At 46.5% G+C, this 24,228-nt stretch overlaps 1 protein-coding gene across 1 annotated transcript in view; it reads left to right on the top strand.

The window, feature by feature from the left end:
- TENM4 (teneurin transmembrane protein 4) overlaps positions 1–24,228 on the top strand; it is a 731,443-nt gene that overhangs the window by 608,791 nt on the left and 98,424 nt on the right. The window contains exon 16 of the mRNA XM_029957014.1: positions 13,928–14,074. Coding sequence (XP_029812874.1) covers positions 13,928–14,074 — 147 coding nt within the window. The remainder of the gene's footprint in view (positions 1–13,927; positions 14,075–24,228) is intronic.

Here is a 24,228-nt window from a genome sequence, read left to right as displayed (position 1 = left end):
CATCATTCCCCACCCCCCAGCATCACTCTGTTTATAAATGGCTGCAGAATCCCTTGCACTTAGTAATAATGGCTTCTAATTTTTTAGTATATACAATGTGCCAAGCATGTGCTAAGGGCTCTAACTGCCTTATTTCATATTCCTATTGCTAATGATCACCCTCTGAAGTCATACATAATATTTCCTCCTTTTTGGGAACCTGAGGCTTAAGGTCACTTAGATTTTAAGAAGTAGAACTGGAATTTGAGGCTTGGTTTTCTGAGCCCTGGTGCCCGGGCTCCTCACCAGCTGCTTGCTGTACAGACTTAAAGGCGAAGCCCAAATTTTGTACAGACCCATCTGGCTCACATCCTTCCCAGAGGCTGTGCCTTCTCATTATGAGTTGCGAACCTGGTTTGCCCACCCCATATTTTAACAGCCACCCCGGAGCCAAGGGCAGCCCTTCCTGCTTTGCCCCTGGCAGAAGGTGCCACTGCATCTTGACTGCACACCTCTGAGTGACTTCTTCATGTCAATGTTACCCTACTTTATGATGGTCTGGATGCCCTTTGATGAGAAGTGGCCCCAGTCACCCACAGGGCCCTCTTCCTTAAACCCCACTTTCCCCACACCCTCACTTTTCACCCTGACTGGGGACAGGCTGACCTTTCAGCCTACCAGCCCAGAAGGCAGCCTCATCCCTATTGAAACCAAAATCAGAGCCCAGAGAGAATGCATTCTGTTTCCTATCCCTTGCTTACAGAGTCCTCAACTCACCCTACCAAGTTCCAAAAAGTTTGTGGATGTCAGCCTTTTATAAAATGAAAGCATCTCATCTCAGTCAAATGACAAGATGAGCTCAAGCACACGTGATTCGTGACAGGCTGGTGTGCAGGCTGCAGGTGTCTAGTGTCTCGTACAGCAGCCTGGCCTGAAGGATATCCCGTTTGTTTTGATGCCAGAAAGTCAAACCATCCCACGCCATCCCCACTCTCCCTCCCCTGCACACCCACTGCACACCCACGTACCTGTTGTCACTCTGTAAGAGCCAGCTTCTCCCTGGGATTGCAGATGCTTCGTCTCCTCCAGATAAGAAATGTTTCCAGGTAAATGCGTGCGAGGGAGGCTGACAATCCTAAATACCAGAAAAATGTCACAGGACATTGAAGACGCAATGGACTAAGTCATAGTGGCTCAGATGAAAGGACATTGGCTCAGAATTCTGTTACCTTTCATTTTGTGGTGAGCATTTCGTGTGTTCCTGTCTAATCTCCCTGCATGGCAACGTTGCTGTCTGTGGGTCTCTGTCTGTGGCCAGCTGCATCCCTAGTGAAAACCCAACACCCTAGCGCTGAAGGAACACATCAGTGGCCTTGTGCAGTGGAAGGGAAGGGACAGGGAGTGCAAATGAGGGAAACAGTGGCAGTGCCTTCTTTTTCCTCTTGGAATAGAAATGAGGAGAGACCCCTTTTTTAAATCATTGATGGGGACAAGAAGTGCCGCCTTCTGCTTCCAGGGAACTTCACTCCATTTCAGGATCATTTAGGAAAAGACAAAAACTGTTGATGTGAAGACTTAAAATCCAAAGTGGTAAATGTTCTCTTGTTATCAGACTTCGTTATTATACAGTAGGTCAGTATAGCGCGGCTCGCTTGTGTGCTGTAGTTTAGTGATGTCCCATCCTGGAGAAAAAGCTGGAATCCACGACACTGATTCAGAGACCTCCACACAGTAGAAGCAAGAGCAGGGGGCCTGTTTATTTACACACCACAGCCCTCCATAAACAGGAAAGAATGATTTGATTACCTGGCAGCTGGCATTAAACAGAAAGACAAGTCTGGGCTCCTTATGGTCAAGTCCCCAGCTAAGAGTCTCTTCACCCCAGTGACATTTTGTGGGGCAGATGATTATAGTAGGAATTAAATATCTCCATGCAGAGGCTTTGGTCCATCTTTTCTTTGATGAAACTACTTGACTTTTCTCAAAGGAGGTTGATGTTTCAGAACAAAAGGGAAATGGATAGTGGCATCCTCTTTAATGACCATGTTTTTCTCAACAAGCAAGACTATTTCACATTGAATCCTAATTCCTTCTGTTAAGAGCTATCTGTCCCTCTGCATCTTGGCGAGAATCCCGGAGCAGACCACATGGCCACTGGGGGCTTCATTTTTGCCCTCTGTGGATCACAGAATGGGGATGCCAGAGGAGGCCTCCGGGGGGTGGCGTTCCAGCCTCCTCCTCCACTGCTTGCAGAACTGCACGCCCAGCATCCCTAGACTGAGTTACCCCGATCCTAACATATCCCCCAACTAAGAAAGGATTTTCTTCATGTTCGCTCTTGTCAATAATGCTCCAGTTTGCAAAGATGAAACCCAGTTTTCCTAGTCCAGCAGTTAAGGTAAGATGAATTGATGCAGCCCTATTTCACAAGTATGTGGCCAACCCAGAGTCATAAAAAACCTATTTTGCGATGTCTCGCCTAGAAATTTCATGGGTCTCAAGTCTGGGGCTTGACCTCCCACTTCTTTAGAGAAAGCTAAAAATCATAGTTAAATTTGAGAAGGTGTCTAATTTTTTCCTATTTCTTTGAAAACGGTACTAACATTTTAGGTCACTTTTATGATAGTTGTTTTATTCACTTCAGTGCCCCTTGTCTTTAAAGTCTCAGAACACATATGGGAAATGCTAGCTTCTGATTACATTTGTAAAATTCCAGCCTTGACCCCAAAGCTGTGATTGTTCAAGATGCCAGATACACAGTTATTTACTAGGCTTCAGGAGAGCTGTCCAATCATATAAATCTGGATTCTTAAACAAATCCTCCTCTGGAAGTAAAGATCAAAAATAATACTCAGATGATGCAATTACTCCAGTGAGCAAAGCCAGACTTCATGATGAAGAGAGATTATAAAGAAAGGCCACAGAATCTTCTGGAGTCCTTTGTCCACTGTTGACTGCTAGCTCTCAGGTTGCTTGTGTGGAATCAGACATTCCTTAACTGAGACCTTACAGGACGCCCTCAAGGTGTCAGAGCTTGTATGACAGGCCTGTGCTTGTCCTTGAAAGCGCTGTCTCACAACAGGGCCCGTGACCTGAAGGGACAGATGCTAGCAAGGATGAGAAAAAACGGACAGGCCTCTACCCCAGGTTATCAGAGCAAGAGCTTGACGAGTCGATGGTTCTGGGAGATTTTAGCCCACATGTGATGGGGTGGGAAACTGGAAGGAGGTTAATGGGCTTTGTGAGTCCCTCTCAGGTGGGGGCCATTGGCCACTTGCTCATCGATCCTTCATCCAAAGAGAGAAGGGGATTAATATATCTGAGATCCTAACAAGAACATCTCTTTGATGGTTTGTTAAACATCTAAAGAAGTTCACATGATCATAACCACCTAACCATCACCTGCTATAATGAACCTTGTTTCGTTTGGCCTAATGTGTACCAACAATACAACCATTATAGTCAGCAGAGGCTCCCAGAGAATAAGAATGAAAAGCCTCATGCCACGTTCTTCATAGCCTTTGCTAGGGGGCCCCTGAGGTTTCTTGGGATTGCCCTTAGAGAAACTTTTGGAAACTTATGTTGGTACAAGCAAGTCAAGGAGAGAAGTTTGCATGTTGGAGGTCATAGAAGTACTAAAGAGATCTAAGACCTCCCAGACTCATGCCCCAGGCTCAGAGTCTGTATCATGAATAGCTATACGCCACCACTCTCTCTAGTTTCTTGCATAGTGACAGGAATGGAGAAGGAGCATACGAAACATTTGTGCAGTGTTAAAAAATAATAATAACAAGCATGGCCCAAGAGGAAAGATGACTCAACTGTCATTATCTTCATCGCAAAGTCCTGAGGAGAAAGATGAAGGAATTCAGTGAAGTCCTGAATCCAGCATCCACTCATGGACTTTGTGTCTTCTTTTCTGAAAGCTACTATTTTAAAATCATAAATTATGAAGTGGTTACATTCAAGGGCACATGTACCAAGATTTTCAAATAATAGAAGCATAACAACAGTATGGACTCCTTCAGATGGCTTTTATAAATAAATGGCATTGGACTTCAGAGATCCCAGCTCTCCTTTCCATTTTCAATAGCCAGAGACAAGGAAGCTCTATTCTGTTCCCAGAAAACTTTTGGATTTGGTACTGACTGACCATTATCAGCCTTTGGACTCACGGTGTGCCTCAAGATCACTGTGTATGAAAGGACGGAGTGACTTGTGGAGCCGGAATCTGAAGTTTTGAATGCCCACTTTTGTCTCCTGAAACCTACAACCCTGACTGCAACCTGAGTCTGCCTCAGTCATTTCCAGTGACTGTTGTTCCTGCACCTCCCCCCTCCTCCCACCTAACCCCATGTCCTAGAGAAATTAGTAAGCATTTTTAAAAGATATTAGAAACACACTGACTTTTAAAAGGGATCTTTATTACTAAATTGTTCTAAAAATGAAATGGTAATAATAATAATAATAAGGAAAGAAATGGCATTAGAAGAGAGGTCTCTGAAGTCAGCCCGTAGGCTTGGGAAGATTAGCCGACAGAGTAGATATAATCTGTACTCAGCACCACAGCCAGGATGTCACCCTTACGTTTCGAGATGAGCAGGTTTTCCTTGTGGGAGAACTTCCTCACAGGATGCTGCCTGACCACGTGGCTCCCTGGATCCTGCTGCTGGTGTCTCCTTCTGCCCCTACGAGAGAAACTCCTGCACGTTGCTGGATTCAGTTATTACAACAGTCTGTGCTCGTGATGCTCTGCAAAACTCCGCAGATCTGAAAGCTGAGAACACCACCTGAGCCAGGAGGTCGCACAGATGCCGTATGTGACACCATGGGAGGTGACGTCTCAGAAATTTTAGGTCACTTTGAAAAAGTAGATGAATGAGCTTGACTGAGACAAAGTGTGACAGATGAACTGAGAATCAAGAAAGTCTTCATCTTCGCCAGAGACGCTTCCTGGGCGGGGTTACTTGGGGGCTGGCCCTGCTTTGCGTTGTTCAGCATTTCACAGCTTTGTTTATTCGCTCTTGCCTTAATAAGCCATTCTCCCCCACTTTCCTTTCTTGTATCCTGTGATCTCATGGACTCCACAGCATCTATATGAATGAAGGGGAAGCACACAGGCCCTCCTCTTCCCAATTTTCCACTTGGCTACGCAGCCTTCCAGAAGCATCTTTCATCTTGAAACAGAGACCACATGGACACCTAAAGTCAAAACATAGCCTCTCATCTACCAGTCTTTTGAGGCAAATATATGTTGAACAACAATGGTGTCTATCGTAGCCAGAGGACTGAAAAAATGAAATTTATATTGTTTTGTGAGGAGAGCAAGAATGTTCCAACAGTTTATAGAACCCCAGGGCCTCCAGACAAGGCCCCACCATGCAGTCCAGTCCTGGAGTCCTTGGGATTTGCGTGTCAAGTCCAGCTGAGGATGGAGGCTGGCCTGACAAAAAGCATCAGGCCCTTCAAGAGAGGGTCATCGATCTGGCCCCTGTGGGAGCACGCCGAGGGGAGCTGTCACGAGAGGCGGGGAGGGAAGCTCCCCAAAGGGCCATGACTGCAGCCCAGGTCGGGAAGATGAAATGACACTACCAGCTGATGCTGGGAACGAAGAGGGCTGCCCTGCTTCTCCACGCGCAGCCACATGCGTGCACCGTGAGGTTTCTCTCGGAGCACTGTTTGACACCCATCCTCACAAGAGAAGCAAAGCCGTAGATTGCCGGTAAGCAGTGCTCGGGTGCAGCCTCTCCACTGGAGAACAAAGCCAGCATCGTTCTTCTGAGTTAATGAACACTGAGAAGTGGTCAGGTTTTCTTTTCTTTTTCTTGGCTTTCACAGCGGCATCCATCGACATGCACCTTACATTCTGTGTAAGACGCACAGAGGAGAAATGCATCTTACTTGGGACACCAAGCACTCTGCATTCAAGTCTCTGTGGGCACACATGTCCGTGGAAAATTCAAGAATGGCAGACAGATAATCTAGTGGTATATTTGACCAAAGGCTCAACCCACTTCCCCAGCCCATATCAAAGATGATTCCAGTTTTGCACAGCTCTGAGTTCCAGCTCCTTGGAAACCCCTCCACTCAGACAGGGTGCCCTGGTTCTTACACAGCTGCTTCCCCCAAAAGGAGGCCGGGTGTGCTCTGGGTAGACAAGGGGCAAGTGCTAGCTTTCCATAAAGTGAAACAAATCTGGCAGAGCAGGAGCATGGCCACTTTTGCAGCTTCCCATCCTCCTCTTCCTCCTGTCTCCCCTGCCCATATGTCTTCTTATGTACGATCACATTTCCACACTCCTGGATCGTAGACTGAGTAGAAGTTCCTTGTGGCCCTTTCCGGAGAATGTGCTTGCTCTCCCTCCTCCTTTCTCCTGTCATCTTGTCTTTGGTTTTATTTTCACCACCGTGGCAAGTCTGCCCCAAACATGGGGTGCGTACCCCTGTGTCTCCTTGGCACCCAGCATGGTTATGTGGCAGCCAGTACTGCACTTCCTGGATCCTACCTTAAATGTCCTGTCTTTTATTTCCCAAGCGCACTATCTGGATAGGGTAGTTAAAGGTATGGTCTTCCTTCCTCTATTTTCCTATTGTCTTCGTGTGTGTGTTTGTGTATGAGCATAAGAAAAGAAATGTGTGTGCAAGAAGTGTATATACACCTCATAAGCATGGTGTCTAGATGCTGCCACATCCCCAGCTCTGTCACGGCATCCATTACCCAGAGGGTGGGTTTTTGGTCACACAGTGGCTGATAAACCTGGAGCGTCATTCTTCCCCCTCAAGCGCTCGGTCTGTCTGTGACATCGCCGTCGTGCTGTCCTCCTTCCCTCCCCATACACGCACACACCGTTCATTCTCTCTGCCCCATCTTACGTCACCCTCGCCATCTCTTAAACAGACCCTGGTCCATCGGCGTTAAGATCCTGAGGACTGGGGTGAGTGGCCTGAGAAAAGAAGAGGCCCCAGAGCAAGCTAAGAAATTTCACAAGTGCATTACATTCCTGTTGTCATGTTCATTCAACCAATGGCCACATGTGGAACCCCCACTGGTCCTAGTGCTGTGTGCTCCATACTGGGACGGGCTCCAGAGAGATGGGGAGACAGACCCCTCACCTCAGGGAGCGGATGGTCTGTTTTGGTTGGGTTTTTTTTTCTCTTTTCAGAGAAGGTCCAAGTTTGGTAAGTCTTATGTTTGAGAGGCGTTCCCTGCAGGCAAAGTAATTCCACTTGAAACATCTTCATTAATTAGGTAGTGCCTAATTTTCCAAATGGGACTTACTACTCTAAGAATTATGTCTGAGAAAGATTAGTTATGTGTGTACCTAAAAGGGACTCCAGGCACCCTGAGAAGAAATACCGCCATATTCTCTTGTGGCCCTCAAGTTCTGACACGTCACCCGGCACAGAACACGTGCTCAGTGTCACGCTGCCTGAGCCTGAACCCCAAGTCCAGCAGTTGACGAACTGGGTGACCTTGGACAAGTTGCCTAACCTCCCTTCACTTGAGAGTGCTTCTAAAATAAACTTGACAACAGGATCTGCCTCATAGGGTAGGCATGAGGATTAAGTACAATAATGAATGTACAGTGCTCAGCACATGGGCAGGGATGGTGCTCAATAAATGTTAGCTGTACTATTTTATCATTATGTTCTTATTCTCACCCTTAATTTGGAGGACTTCATTAGCCAGGCTAATTTTTGAAATTGTAAAGAAAACAGCTAACTTGGCTTGTAATAAGAGATAGCAACTGCCATTTAAAAACGTATGGAAAGGGTTTGGGGGAAACATAAATGCCTGAATACTTTCCAACTGGAATATCTTTGCCAAATACGGCAAAGGTGTTACTGGGGCCCATCAGATGCATGCCTGGTGTTGGGAAGCAGGATTCCTTGCGTTTTACATTCTGGTCTTCAACTGAGAATACAGTCATTCCAGCAAGAGAGAGCAGTATCTGTAAGCCTACTTAAAATAGGCATTTCACACGTAATTATCGGAGGAGTCTTCACTGTGGATTACATTTCGTAATGTTACCATCTATTTGATAGAATTTTTTCCTACTATGAATTTTTTTCATACCCATCAAGTCTTAAGCAAGCCCTTTGGATTTTTCTAAGGAAGCAGATGTAATTGTACTCATTTTATTGGGAAAGGATTTTGAAGTTGGGGAAGTTGAGAGGCCCACTCTGGGTCACGTTTCTAGTAAGTGGCAGAGCCAGGACTTTGAATTTCCTGACCTGATCCATATTTCCAGCATTCTGTCTTGTGTCACCATTCACCAAGAATGTCCCATAATTTCCAATATTCTTCCTCCAAACCATGTCTTTCAACCTGGCAGCCTCACCAGGAAGTGATATATATCCTCTCTCAAACCACCTGTTCTGATCTTTAGTTCAGAAAATATCATCAGACCTTTATTTGGATTAGGCTAATAAACCATAACTTGCTTGAAAGGATAAATGTTTTCTACCAAAATCTAGGTTTGAGCCAAGCCACCATCCTGCTGACTCTCTGGTATACTGCGTACTAATCCCGGGGGGCGGGGAGGTGGGAAGAATTCAGAGACCTGCACAGCACAAACTCAGGGCCTCTCAGAGTGTCATGCACTTGAAAGACAAGCAGGCTTTTGCTCTGTTTTCCAGGTGGTGTTGGTAGAGACTAAAAACACAACACGCACTTACTGAATATGTTGAATCCTCCTAAGTACCAGGAAATGTGGATTCCATGCAAAAGAAATACTTCCTACCCTTGTCCTGCCAGCTGCCTAGCAGAGAAGACACCAATAAAACAAGTGATTCCATCAAAGTGTGATGAGAGTTACGATAGGTGAATTCCAGTGGCCACTTAGCAATGAGACCCCCCGATTTAGGCAGCACCTTGTAGACCAACATTGTGAACCTTAGCAGAAGCATAGGAGAACGCCCCTAAAGGTTTTTAGAGGCAGGATAATGACTTGATAACACTTGTGATTTGGAAAGATTCATCTGGCCTTATTGGGGAAACAGAGTTGAGGGGGAATATTTGGGGACAAACAGAACAGACCAGTTAGGAGACTGTTGCTGTCATTCAGGTGGGAGATGATGATGACCGTGTCTAGGGAAGTGACTGTGGAGATGAAGAAGGCCAAGGGGACCAGAAGGAGAACCAGAAAGAAATGGGATGTTTTGATATCTGATAGGAAGGTTACATAGCCTGTTTGCCACGTAACTTAAAACTACCTTCAAGGATTCCGAAAGTCTTCTTGTCATACCTGATGCTAGCTTCAGGGGGGAACTTCTTCACAGGCTTCAGCAGAAGGCTGAAGATAAAGTGGTCCCTTGTCATTTAAAGGGCATCTTTTCTTTTGAAAAGCTTAGCCCTTCTCTAAACCTTAAAATTACATTATTTTGGCTCTAGCAAATGCCTGATGTGAGTCCTTCCAGAGGGGATTGTTAATGTCAGTTGGGTTCTCTGAATTATTGATGAGTTTCAGGGCTTGTGGAATTAATGAGCTTTAGTGGTGGGTAAGGAGGCATATTGCTTTAAGAAAGTCATCCAGTCACCCCAGAGGAGGCTTTCTCCTACTGGTTAATGGGGGTGTGATTACTCCAGAAGCAAACTGCTGGCTGAGAGCAAACCTCATTTAACCCACAGGTACTCAAAGCCCCTCTGAAACCCTGAGACCGATAGGACAGTGCAGACCCTCAGGGTATAACTTGGTGCATTTGAAGAAACTAACTGTACTTAAAGTGTTCCTGTGTTCCTCTGATTTCCCGTGTAGAGCTTACCCTCCTGGAGAACACCCGCCCCTTCAAGGCAGTCTCCACACAGCGCAGGTGTGCCCTGGGCATCGGGTGCTAAGGGGAGCTCACTAGAGCAGGGGTTCCCAAGGAGGGTTTGTGGGATGGAATATTCCACGTTATTATAAATTATAATTGGGGGGGAAGTGTTCTGAGATCAAACTGGAGAATGTTCTGATAAATAAGCAGGTTTCTTTACCGTAAGACTTCTCAGAGCCTTTATTTTATTAATATTCAGTGTGACTTCATAGAATAAGAATCTAGGATAAAATATTTTCCAAATTCGACCACAGAAACTTGTTTCTGAGGCCCTCATAGTACTAGCATTGTACAAAATTCACTTTGAGAAGTTTTGTTTGACATGGTGAGACCCATTTTTAATCCTTCCTGGAATAAAGTAAGGTGTAGGTAAATAGAATATAACATAATCGAGGGCAGAGGACAATATGTTGCATCCCTCTATGCCCCAGAACTAACACACACCTGCCTGGCATCCAGTAGGTGATGAGGAGAGTTTGTTGAAATTAAGAACAGTATCCTCAAAATTAAAGTTGCTTTGACCCTCTCTTTTGGGTCAGCTGCACTGGAAGGACCTAACACATCATCTCATCTGGACCTTCATTTTATAGATAAGAAAACTGAGGCCAAAAGAGGAAAAGTAACTTTCCAGAAATCCCATGAATTAGGCAGCAGGTACCAGAACCTAGGTCTCCTGTCTTATTCACTGATTCATTTCAACAAATACTCATCGAGTACATGCTGTGTGCCAGGCACTGGAGTAGGTCCAAAGCTGTCTTTATTGTGTTTATAGTCCAATGGAGGGAAAAAGCATTAATTGCAAAATAAATAATTTACACATACTTGGGACACTTGCTTCCAGGGAAGTCAGAGCACTAGGAAAGCATGAAGTGCTGGGCCTGGGCTGAGACTCGTGGCCATGAACCCATCTCACTGCCTCCCGCTGAGGTGCATGTTAACTCTCGTGACCACATTGCTGGCCTTGTCCCAACTCTCTCTGGCAAGACTTATATTTATGAGGACCATGGCTCTTGACCCAAAATTGATACAAAGGGTTATTTCTGGTTTGTGAATTTCTTAGTGAAGTTGTTACCATGTTAAAACAAATCAATAATAATAGCAGCTATCATTTATTGAATGCCTACTCATGTTACCCATAACTGTGCTAAATAATTGACATAACATTATCATTAATCTCAACAACTCTTTGAATTAAATCTTACCTCCATTTTACAGATGAGAATACTGAGGCATAGAGAGTTAAATAATTTGCCAGTCATCACACGGGTAGTTAGTAAAAAGGTAGCGTGGGGATTTGAACTGAAGTCTGCCCAGTCCCAAAGTCCACACTGTGTTACAGCACATGGTTTTAATTTAAAATTTAGGATTAAGTGGTGTGAAATTGGAACTGTCATAGAAAATCAGGATCCAGAAACATAACAAAAAGTTGAAATAGTATATGTGAAGTGTCTAGCACAGTGGCAAGCCATGGCAGACCCTCAGTAGATGGCAAGTGTCATCATATCACTGTCCTGAAGCCTCTAACCAGGAGTTGGCAAACTACAGCACACATGCCAAATCTGACCCATCACCTGTTTTCATCAATAAAGTTTTATCAACACAGCTGTCGTTCATTTATAAGTTCCATCTGGCTGCTTTCCAGCTACAATAGTAGATTTGATTAACTGCAACAGAGACCATGTGGCTCACTCACAAGCCTAAAATATTTATTATCTGAACCTTTACAGAAAAACTTGGCTGACTCTGATCTAGAAACGTGCCTCAGGTTTCTGGGTTGCCTTTCCATGCGCCCTATGTGAGATTATGGGTACAACTTATGATACTGTATGCCCTCTCAAAATAGAAGGCAAAAAAGGTCAGTAGAAGACTCAGATATTGAGTTCAAGCTGTATGTCAGACTCTGTGCATCTTGTATACATTATCTGATTTAATCCCCTGAAAAATCCCATTTTATAAGTAGGCTGGGGCTCAAAGAAATTAAATAAGGTGCCTGGGTCATAAAAGCCATGGAGTGGCGGAACCAGACGGATAGGGCTTCCAGGCTTCTGCTTTCATACAAGAGGTGTTCTTTGCATCTCATAGGAGGCTACATCTTGGAGCAAGAGAAAGCTGTCCACTACCATTCTAAACAATTGATCTTTACTTCCTTCCTCCAGGACTAATTTCGAATACAAATGAGGCTCAATTGTAAGGCAGTCCCAGCTGGATGGATAAACATTTAAACAGGACTAAAGAGGGAGTCTGTAACGGTTTTGACAGGGAAGGGTGGCTGGTGTTGGCTGCCAGGATGCCTGGTAATCACCTGCATGTCCCAGCCCCGCTCCTGCGCTTTTACAACTGCTTTCTCAGTCACTTTCGGGGTGACCATGCCGGTGGCCCGCCTTTCCCAACAGGCTTCCGCTGTGCAGAGACCACATAGTCCTCACTTGCTTCTAAGCTTCCCAGAGCATCCTGCTAGGCTTGGAGTGCACAGTCAATAAGTGTTGCTTCCTTCGTATGACAAACACGATGGCTAGATTGATTGATTGCTGTTTGAGCATTTCAAATACAAGGAACGTGCTCCTTTCTTTTACTTTGTAATAAAAGTCAACTACCAGAAGTCCTTGAAACACTAAAGTTTTATATTCTAATTGATGGGTCATTCAGTGAGCCTGTGCCTTGGCCTATGTCTTGTACTGAACAGCTACTTTCACATTTGTCCCATTTAAGAATAATGGGCCAATTTTCAGTTATTCCGTGGCAGAAAATTCGGTTGGTAGCCATATTTGTAGCGGTCTGCTGCTCATAGTAATGAATTAAGTTTTATAGATGACTTTCACGTCCATACCTTTCCCTGAGACCGAGAGAAAACACAGAAGGCATGCCAGCAAAAACTTTTTTGATAGCCGCTCTGAGAAAGGAGCTGGTGGATGTTAAAATGAGGAGCTGAATGAAAACCAAGTGGTAAAATAGAAGCTGAAGTGAACCATGTAACTTAGCAGATTCTCAGACATCGTTTCCTGGGCCCCAAACTCAGAAGGGTTTCAAAAGGTGGTAATAAAAAACCTGTAAATCTACCCGACAAGGAATAACTCCCCACCTTATTTCGTGGGCAACGCAGAACAAAGGCAGAGTCTAAACATTGCCTGACCCTTCGTGATGAAATCACTGAGGTTCCCTCAGACAGATGGCCACTCCTGTGGCCATATTTTGTACATCTCCCTGAGGGCACTTAGCAGTGAAATATTTTGCTTATACAAATCTGTCTCCTTTGATAGGCTGCATGCTCCTCAAGAATAAGAACTAGGTCTTATTCATCTCTGTACCTCCAGGGCTAGCCCAGAGAAGGTGCTTAATAAATGACAGACAGGTACACAGATGTACAGATGAACTGCATTAGGGAAGGGCAGCCTGCCCGTACCTGCGTTTGCAAACACAGACGGCCCTACTTAGTCTGTCTTCATGGCAGTCATCGGGGCTCTTACGCATGCCGAACCCTTTTCTTAGGGGCTATCGATAAGATGGAAAGAAAGAGACCTGAGGACTCTTCCTCAAAGCAAAGACAGTTTAGGACACAATAGGACAAAATAAATGAAGAGCCTAGGGCCCAGTATGATTGGCCCAGTAACCAGTGCTGAAAACAGAGCCCTTTTAGAATGAGACCCAGCAGTGCTGAGGGAACATGAGGAGTATACTGGGGCGGGGGGGGGGGGTGATTGCTTCATTCCAAACAGCCCCCACAAACAGGAAACACACACAAGAGTGAACATGGAGCATGGATCAGGCAAAAGTTCCCACTGCTCGCATTCTGACAGGCTCACATCCACTGACTCACCCTGGGGAATCCTGATTGCTTTTGAAAGGGAGGATTTCAGATGCAGAAGGTGTGAGTTTCAGACCTGCCCCCAGCACTTTCCAACTGTGCCACTGCCTAACCGGGCAGCCTTCGCAAGTCCTTTCACCTCTGCATCTCAGCAGCCCTCTCAGCAAGGTGGCCGTCCCTAGTGGTCCCATCTTCCCTGGGTGCCGAGGGCATTGATGCACTTACTGGTGGATGTGAGAGCATTTTCCAAGCAGGCAGGAAGAGCGTGAGTGTGTGTGACCGCAGGTGGCTGCGGACGATCAGACCTCGAGCTGTGTGCTTTGCCTTGCAGAGGGTTGCCCTGGCTTGTGCAATGGCAATGGCAGATGTACCTTGGACCTGAACGGGTGGCACTGTGTCTGCCAGCTGGGCTGGAGAGGAGCAGGCTGTGACACATCCATGGAAACTGCCTGTGGTGACAGCAAAGACAACGATGGAGGTAAGGCTCTGGCATCCAGGGGCTCCATGCAGCCCTGGTGGGAAGTCAGGTTGGGGCGGTGGCGGCTGCGCGTTACCCAGGCCACAGGCCACTAGCATATCAGCTGTCCCGTCTAGGAGGCCTGCAGGGTAGGCATAAAACTGCGCATGTGGTCTAAGGAGTGAGTACATATCTCCAGTTGTTCCATCTTAATTAATTTAAATGAACTAATGTAAATAAAACTAATTGCCATCTGACAGCAATTGCAGGGGAGAAAGCATATGGAAGAAAGAATTTTCTAGCAATTCAATAGTAGGATGAGTTACCAGCAAAGTCATGAAGTCCCCCTCACTGGAAATGGACAAGGAGAGCCATCCAGTTTCATGTGTTAGAAAGGACACTTATCCAAGGGAGGGAGGTTGAGTTCCCTTCTGTCAACATACCTTCTCCCCTGATTCTCATAATAACCCTCACAGAGCCACCTTGCCCCAACGCCCTCTGTCTCTGTGGGTCGATAATAGATTCAGTCTTAATTAATAGGGTTTTTTTTCCCCAAGTGCTGCACAGTCAAAACTGTAAAGAGGAGTGGCCTGATCCTGTGGGACATTTCTTAGCTGAGAAGGAAGAGACCAAGGTTTTAGCCCCTATTTGTCTTTGACCTCTGTGTATCCCTACGCAGGTTACTTGATGTCTCAGGGCCTTACACTCCCCTATTTATAAAATAAGGCAGTGGGATGATGAGGACCACTTCAGTCCTTCTGTTAGTCCTAGAATTAGCCTTTAGCTTTCTGTTGTGTTACGTTGGATAAATATAATCACGATGTGCCCTACTTTCCCTCCTGGAAGATAGGTTGATTCTTCCTAATCTTCCTAATCTCAGGGGGTTAGTAGGAGAGATTAAAAACATAGAGAAATGAAAAAAGAAACAGTCGACCCTTTCTTTCTGACGATAGCCTAACAGCTGGCCTAATCCAAATGTGTTTTTGCATTTATACTAAGGGACTTTCTAGTGTACAGTACGGATTAGGAAATCAGCAGGCCAGAAACTCAGCATCCCAACCTCTGGGTATTTTCTACTTAGTGTGATTCTACAATCTCAGAGCACCGTACAGACTAAAAGGCCATGTGGGGGTTTCTTGTGATTATTCTGGTTCATTTGCTTTCAGTTGGCCCCAGCAGCTTGGAAGAGGCTATTTCAGACCACTAGTCTTTGTCTGAACCAGTTTTCAGTCCATCTACCTGCTGCCTGTATCAGGAGGTGGTCAGGCCTCTGTGCCAGTCAGGGCCATGTGGAATAGTTATCGGCAAGGAGCTTGCAAGATTGGGCCTTGGCAGCTAAGTGGAGACCTCAGGTTCACATTCTCCTCTTGAGATCTTGCAGGGTTGAAATATCCCTTACTCAGTCTGAAACTTAAGGGGGTCTATTAATTCCTGTGTTCCAGAAATATCCAGAGATCCTCTTATGGGGCCAGGCACAGAGATGACAGTCCTGTCCATGCACTCCAGGAATTCAGATGGGGGGGAAGAATCCAAGGTGAAGTGCTAGTGGACCATGGTATGCTATTACAGAGTTCTATATTGGTCGGTGTGGGAGCTGAGAAACATTTACCTGGAAGGTGATACTTGAGTAGGTAGGTGTTTCCTGGAAAGGAAAGGACTTTCTGTTCAGAGAGATCGTCATGGGCAAAGGCAGGGCAAAGCACAGAAAGGCATCAAACATCCTTGTCTTCAGGCAAGAAGTATGATAATATTGGCTCTTCGTAGGAAAGAGATGTCAGCCTAAATTATCTGCATCACTCCTCAGCCTTCTTTAATTTGCCTGAAGACACAATCCCAGTGGCCAATGATTACTTCACGTAATTAGAAGACACAGGAGCAGCACAATGAAGTCATTCCCCTTTCAAGAATGCAGGGTCTTGGGGCGCCTGGGTGGCTCAGTCGGTTAAGTGTCCGACTTCGGCTCGGGTCATGATCTCACGGTTTGTGGGCTCGAGCCCCGTGTCAGGCTTTGTGCTGACAGCTAACTCAGAGCCTAGAGCCTGCTTTAGATTCTGTATCTCCCTCTCTCTCTGACCCTCCCCTGCTCACTCTTTCTCTCTCTGTCTCTCAAAAACAAGTAAAAAACATTAAAAAAAAAAAAAAAGAAAAAAGAATGCAGGGTCTTGACCAAAGCCCTCAAACAGCTGTTGAGCACCAGGGCAGCCAAAGAACTGCATGTCCTTGAGAAATGTGGCGAGAGGCCACACATGCAAGAATAGTTTATAAAACAACATTCATCTATTCCCTCACATGAAGCACAACACTTGTGTATCCTGTTTACCATCCTTCAGCCAGCCCTCCCAGGGCTAAAACTCACCAGTGTTTACATGGGCACACAAGAGCCCTAAGCCCCATAGCTTTGGTGGGAGAAAGAAAGCTTTTGGTGGGAGTTTCCCACAAAAGGAAACAGGGTCGATCCAGACCCCAGAGGAGTGTAGCCTCCTCCAGGCACTCTGAGAGATGAACCAGCAGAGACTAGAAAAGAACAATCAGAAAATCCTCAATTGCAGGGATTAGACCTCTTACATTTCTGGAGCATGTTTCAGACTAAGACGAGTTTCTGCATTCCTATTAGTGAAGCCATATGGTAGTTCATTCACTCACTCAGCCAACATCAAATGAATGTCTCCTGTGCATCAGGCCCTGTCCTGTGTTCTTGGGGCTTCAGAGCCAAAAAAGACATGGTCCCTTTCCTTGTGAAGTTCGCAGTCTGGAGGGAGAGATAAGCAGCCAGCAGTCACATTGCAGTGAGATAATTGCTGTGGTGAAGGAGTGCCACTCATTCAACTGATATGATCACATGCCTGAGCACCCTACTGGGAACTGTGATATGATGCCTGTCCTCTGAGGCTTCCAGTCTAGCCAGGAAGACATTCATGGGTCATAGCTGGGAAGACAACTAGCCCGGGAGACCAGATTGTTGAGGAAGCTTGGTCTTGGGTTCTCAACTGTGAAATGAGGAAATGTCTCACCTAGGGCTCTTTCAGTTTGCTGGGCTCTCCACCCGTTAGAGGAGCTGAAGAGATGGTACATGAAGTCCCTGCTTTGCAGGACAGCACACAGGAAATAACCATAGGGAGTAGACTGTCCCCAAGTGCTGGAGGGAGGCATGGCTATCCTCACTGGCCTATTCTCCTTGGTTGTGGCCAAACAGGAGGAGTTTGGGTAGAGAGAGGAATGGGGCAGGCTATACAGGGCCTCACAGGAGTGAGCCACATGTAGCACTGAGCTGTTTTTAGTTCAGTCAAGCACACATTTGCTGGGCTCCTACTGTCTGCAAGGCACCATGCTCCTTTCTGAGGGGATAGAAAGAACCAGTGAACGTGGCCCAGTCTTTCACCCTTAGGAAGGCCACAGTCATTTGAAAGAAATTGCTATCCTACCAACTCAGCCTAGTAGAGGCAGAATGAAATAAATGCCTTTCTTTTGGCCACGATGTGGAACATAGCATAATCCCAGATAAATAAGGCAGGGTGGAAGGGAAGGTGTCTAACTGAGTGGTTGATCTTGGCTGATGTGACACAGGGGCTTGGAGAAGGAAACAGCAGAGGTCAACGTCGAGGAACAGGCCTGGGAGGCACTTCAGCTCCCTCCTCCTACTGCCTGCGTGTTACAGGCAGGGAAACCGGAGCCCAAGGAGGGGTGTTCCATCACACACATCAGCATCACACGGGAAGTTGGTAACGTGGCCTGTACTAGGGCCCATGACTCTTGAGCCATTCCACATGGCCTTGTGACCCTAGAACCCTTCTGCTTTCTAGCGATTCATCCTTTTCCTAGAAATGCAGTTGAGCGCTCACTCAAATTTAAATAGGCTCCTACAGTTCCCAAAGCCAAAGAGAGGCTGAGAATGATAATCTGTATGTCATTTTACATTTTGCAGAGCAATTACACATCCACCCAGTAACTCTCAAGGTATGTGGTGTTATTATCCCCTTACTATTCCTGTATAATGAGGAAACTGGGACTTAGTGAGTGGAAGTATTTTGCCCAAGTCATGCAGCTGACGGATGGCAGAAACTGTCCTAGTCTGCAGTGTGGCCAGACCTCAGACTCACAGTTCCATGGGAAACCCAACTGTGGCTCTTCAAGTTATCTGAGAGCTGCTGCTTTCTCTTCTTTTCCAATTTGCTAGGCTTAAAGCAGTCCTTTATAAATTAAACTTGAATTTCAAGCTTCATTAAGAATGCTGTTGAGGTATTTTTAAACTACAAGATAAAAAAAAAAGTTCACAGTATGGCTGAGTTGGGTTTAGCGTTACTGGGTTGTTTCTGTTTTCATTTGTGGTTGTGTAGATTTAAAATCAGAAAACAGATCCTGAATGTGACTCAGGGACTCCCAGTCCACTGATCCTCTGTCCGAGCTGCCCTCACCCTAACATTCCTGCAAGATGTCACCAGAGCACTGGGTGGTAAATGGCCCAGCAAGGCCAGCAGGCAAGGCCCAGGCCCACCACTCACAGTGAGGCCTGCCTGACAAGAGGTGTCTTCTTCATATAGTACCATCTATGAAACCCTTCAGGAAGTGGTTTCACACTCATCCTTACATGGTGACCCTCTGATGGGGGTGGGGGGGTGTTCATTTCATGCCCATTTCAGGGATGGTGAAACTGTGGCCCTATGATGCAAAGTGACTGCAAAATGAGAGCGATGAGTAGTGCCTGCCTTGCAGAGTCACTGTGAGGATTGCAGATGTTGTATTCAAAGTGCTTGAGAAGCAGGAATGCCTGGGTGGCTCGCTCGGTTGAGCATCAGACTCTTGATTTCGGCTCAGGTCATGATCTCAAGGTCATGTGATGAAGAAACCCTTATAGGGCTCTGTGCTCAGTGTGAAGCCTGCTGGAGATTCTCTCTCCCTTTCCCTCTGCCCCTCCCCTGCTCGCGTATACAAGAGCCTACAAACTAACTCTCTCTCTCTCTCTCCCTCTCCCTCTCTCCCTTCCCCCCCCCCCAAAAAATCCCAAAATGCCTGAGAGGCAACACAGCACAGTGATTAAAAGTGCAGGATTGGGGGGTGGGGGGAGCACCTGGGTGGCTCAGTCAGTTAAGAGTCTGGTTATCATCTCACCATTGTGAATTCCAGCCCTGAGTCAGGCTCCTTGCTTTCAGCGTAGAGGCTGCTTAGGATTCTGTCTCTCTCCCTCTCTGCCCCTCCCCCACTCACTCGCACTCTCTCTCAAATAAATATACTTTAAAAAGAGTTAAAAAAAAAAAAAAGTGCAGGATCGCTTCCCAGATGGTCTGAATTCAAACCCTGGCATGCCCCTGCATGAGCCCCTCAACCTCTCTACGCCTTGGTCCCTCACCTGCAAATGTGTGTTCTCATTGTCCTGCACCTTCCCACCTGTAAGGGCAGAAGCATGATATTTATTATAAAGTAATATATACCCATATATAAATAATTATTTTTAAAAATTGAAACTATGCTGTCTATGAAATTTTACTCTTGATTTATTTCACTTACGATTATAATATGCTTCTCCGTATAATAATGTATTTCGACCCTTTTTCATTTCTTGATTAAAATTTGTATTCCAAACTGTCACATGCTCATTGCTAGAAGAAAAATAATGCAAATGTTCATGAAGGAAAGTACTAGCCAAAATATAGGGAAGATCCCCTCAGTGCCTGGCACTGTGCCAGATGCCCTGCAGACGTGATGTCTGGCCCTTCACAACGAACCTGCAAGGCTGATATTTACATGCAGGGAAACTAAGGCTCAGCGAACTGGAGATGTCTGCCCAGCGTCACACAGTGATAGCGGGAGAGCTGGATTTAGAATGGAATGGGGTATTTAAAAAGAAGAAGCCCAAATATAAAATCCACAGGATTCTAAAACAACCACACCCTTTGGATGAAGGATTTGTAAGCAGCTTCAGGGTGTGATAATCTCTTCAGGCACTGTCAGCCCATGAAAAACGATCATGGATTGCAATACAGATCACTGATAGATGCCACCTGGCAGGAGAAGTTTCAGGAAAACAGAGACCAAACCTCTCTTCCCTCTTTCTTCCTCCCCCTCTCCCATTGTTAGAATGGAGAGCGCACATAAGGCCATAGAATTTGGAAACCCTTCAGACTATCTCTAAACCACATTTCTTGTGATAAAAGACAGGAGAGAAATTGACCTTTAAAAATCCAGTGTTCCAAGGGGCAGATAGAGATTTTGCAAGTCTTTTCAAAGAAGGCACAGAGTTTATTATAGCAAATGACAAAGCCTTCTCCCAGATGCGTACAGAGGGGGAGGCATATTCCAGCCCTCCTTCCCAGGGCCTCCCTGGATGCTGTTCATGGCCTGCTGGAAAGCCGCAGTGCGGCCGGAGTGCAGGCAAGCACAAGGTGAGGTTGGCCGCTGGGTTGTGGAGCCGGGCCAGGAGTTAAGCTGACAGAGAGATAGATGGACTGGTTATACACTGTCCATGGGGCCACGAGTGTAAGGAGCATGCAAACAACTATGATACAGAGTTTGTAGTTCATGGATTTTCCAGACCTGCTCTCAACTCTGTTCTCCTTTCAGCTTGCTCGTGTCCCCACCTCTAGTCTTAGTTTAAGCATTCTGTCTTCCAGGAAATATGCCAGCCTTCAGCCCAAGCTGGGTGCCCACCTCGACTTTCTTTCCCAGTGCTCTTTTGTCCCTGGCTGACTGGGAACACTGACTCCTGCACAGGCATGACATTTTCTCCCTGTCTGTCCAGTGTCTGGTGCAGGGCCCTCCCCCATGCCTCCATTCTAAGGAGAATGAGCTCCTCCGGGGGGGGGGGGGGCTGGCTTCCACCGTACCCCACGGCCTTCGATGGGCCCTTCCAATGTGACTGAGCCATCTGACTCAGAGTCCTCATATAATCACTCATTCGTTTGTTCATTTATTCAATAAATGTAATGCTCACTGTGTGCTCGGCGCTGTGCTACATTCACGATAGAAAAACAAGTCCGTTCCTGGAGGAACCAGAATGTCCAAAGCATCGATGAAGACGTAGACTCTAGGATAGTGCCGAACAGCTGGTTTGGAGAAAGATAAGAAACCCAATTCCAAGCTCTGCCACACGTCACTAGCAGTATGATGTTGAGTAACTCACTTAACCTGAGCCCCATGGTCCTCACTGGAAAGATAAGGCTAGCTGAGCCACCAACTTCAAAAGGACCCTCAGACACACCTTTCACTTTCTGTGGAAGTTTCTGTAAGCTGGCCCTCCAGAGTGATAGGCCTGCTGCTTGAAAAGGCCAGGAGGTGGGTGTCCTGCAGGTTAGACCCCAGAGGCTGTCCCGTCTACTTTATGCCTGACCGAGGAGGACACTGACCTCAGATGGGGGGGATGAGTCGCCCAAGGGCCCACCACTCACTGGCAGCAGTCATGGTCACAAGACAAGCAGAAAGCCACTGCTACTCAGGATGGTGACTGATGGCTGATGGCAGAGGACTTCCCCCAGCCCGATGCCGCAGCACCTGTGTGCAGTGGGGACTCCTGGGAACAGCCACGGGCATGGGGAGGACACCAAAACTTCAGTGAGTGACTCACTCTTCACAACCTGGGAAACCGTCATCAATGCTGAGGGACTGCTAGAAGTAATTATCCTGGTTCCATATGAATACATGACATTTCAGAGGTAGGAAGGGAAGAGCCAAAGGTGTCTGACCACCAGAAAGTGATAGAGACAGGGAAGGAACTGGCCATTCGGGCTCCTAGCCTGGATTATTTTTTCTCTCATATTCCCCACTCCCCAGTTCTCAAGGTCACTTGACACCTGCCAGCAGGGCAGGCACAGAGGAGGGGGTAGAGGAAAAGGCATGGCCTTCATCTTCAAATGGGTAGCACTTAGATGGAAATGTTAGCAAATGCCAACAAGCACTCAGTGCACCATGCAGCTTTTCAGCCCTGGAAGGCTTCAAGTTTAAGGTCACGTGTACTTGAACTGCTTTGGGATGTTCATTTAGTACCCCCAGAGACCTGCATATTTTTTCCTGTTTTTTCCCCTCCTTCCCTCCCTTCCTTTTTTTATATCTTTCTTTTTAATCTCTATTCTTTTTTTCTGGACACTTCCTTGTCCCTTTCCTTTGCCCTCCACTCCCTCCTGAGGCATTGCTGCCCTCCAGCCTCCAGGCGCCTGCATGGCCTCCAACCTTTCCTTCTGCCCCCTTTACTTTCACCATGTATGCAGAGAGAGGAGGGAAAAAAGATATTTCTGGGGAAACAGTGTTCTTGGAGAGGGTTTTATTGAAAATTTTAAGGAATCAGAGAAAAATCCTCTATATTACAAAAAATAGTCTATTTTCTTGGGTTTTTTTTTCTGTTTGCCATAATAAGGTCCTCTCAATGGGAACAGCATACACATGAAACATGGACATCAGCCAGCTTATGTATAATATACAGTTAAATGAGATATGAAGCCCTTGGAAAATGTAAACATTTCCAAACTAGCCAGACCAGAGAATCATGAAAACTATACATTGATGTACCTCTAGTCTACCCCCAGATTTACTCTGCTGTCCCCAAAGCATGCTTTTTCCTCTTAACACGACTCTTCTAAACTCTGTCTTCTATGCCTAGGAGAACAAAAGTGTAGAGGTCTCTCGCTCCGCAGGGAGCCGCATGCCCTGTATCAGGCTGTCATATGCTGCATTTGAAAACAGAGGAGGGGAGGGGGCCTGGGGGGCTCAGTCAGTTAAGGGTCCAACTCTTGATTTTGTCTCAGGTCATGATCTCACAGTTCTGTTTGTGGAATCGAGCCCTGCGTCGGTGCTCCACAGTGACAATACAGGGCCTACTTGGGATTCTCTCTATCCCTCTCTCTCTCCCTTCCCCTCTTCCCTCACACATGTTCTCTCTCTCACTCACTCTCCAATAAACTTAAAAAAAAAAAAAGAAAAAGAAAATAGAGGGATTTGCACGAAAACTCACCTTGTAAACTGAGCCTTTGATAAGAATTTTGTGGGCACCAGTCATTTTTGAAATAGGTGCTTCTTTTAACAAGATGATCATCTCTGTTAGCAAAGGTTTAGCGCACATTTACTACTCTGCAAATATTTGCCAAGTGAGGAGTTAGAGAGCGTCCACATAGGAGGCGTCAGGAGACAGAATCCTGGGCCCCCGCATTGTCTCTCCATCCTGTGAAGCACACAGTGAGCAATCCCACAGCCCCAGGTCCCTCACGAGAGCCTTGCCGTGCGCTCTGGCTCCGTTTCACAGAACCCCAGTCTTCCAGTCCCGTGGGTCTCTAGTCCCCAACTTGAAGGTGTGTCTCCTAGGCTGTCTTTGTCTCCTTCAGTTCTTCAAAGCCAGACTGCAGCCAGAAAGGGCTTCCCTAAAACATGCAATGGAGCTGGCAGCCAGGGCAGCCTGGTACGGGAGCAGCCTGGTACGGGGCTGCCTGTCCAAGGAGGCCACAGCCAAGGAGTCAGTGACTCTGACTTCGCAAGCACGGACTTAGGTGCTATTCAGCATGCTAAGTGCCTCACACCCATGGTCTCACCCAGTCCCCTCAGCATCTGCGACATAGGTGGGTCTGACTGTGCCTGTTACACATGGGCCCAGTGAAGCTCAGAGCCCTTGAGACCTTCATTTCCAGCAGAATGGATACCTGGATCATCGCAAAGACCCTCTCATCATCATCATCATAAGAAATGACTGTTTTTAAAATGCATTGCTGAACTTGCTTTCAAAAGGGAAAGGAAAAGGGAGCGTGGGGATGCCAGACGCAAGGATGAAGGGGGACACTAGTGCAGGAGGCACAGGGCTCCCGAAGAGAATCTGGTGGCCCTCATCTCTGGGAGCTCCATGCCTGGAGCAGGAGACCGAGAAAATCAAAGTTGCAGAGTAGGGGGGTGAGTGCTGACTGAGGTCACCCAGGGAGCTGGAAGTGCCATTTCAGCAAGACTCGTAAATTCATGTTTTCCACTTAAGAAAGAATAGTTCTCGGAAGTCTCAACCTTTCATAGCTCAGAAAGAACCGGGGTCAAATTCCAGGTCAGCTTCTCTGACCATGTGACCTTGACCAACTCACTCTACTGCTCTGAGTCTCCAATTGCTTCCTTCTTTGTAAAATGAGGGTGATGGTGATGACAGTGGCCACTTCACAGAGCTGGACGACACGTCCCTTGAAAGCATTCATTGCCAAGCATTTAGTGCAATGCCTGTGATC

Source organism: Suricata suricatta, chromosome 11, assembly GCF_006229205.1.
Source record: "Suricata suricatta isolate VVHF042 chromosome 11, meerkat_22Aug2017_6uvM2_HiC, whole genome shotgun sequence".
In the NCBI taxonomy this organism is placed as follows: Eukaryota; Metazoa; Chordata; class Mammalia; order Carnivora; family Herpestidae; genus Suricata; species Suricata suricatta.
The sequence above is the reverse complement of the archived record's forward strand: the minus strand, read 5'-3'. Positions and strand labels throughout refer to the sequence as shown.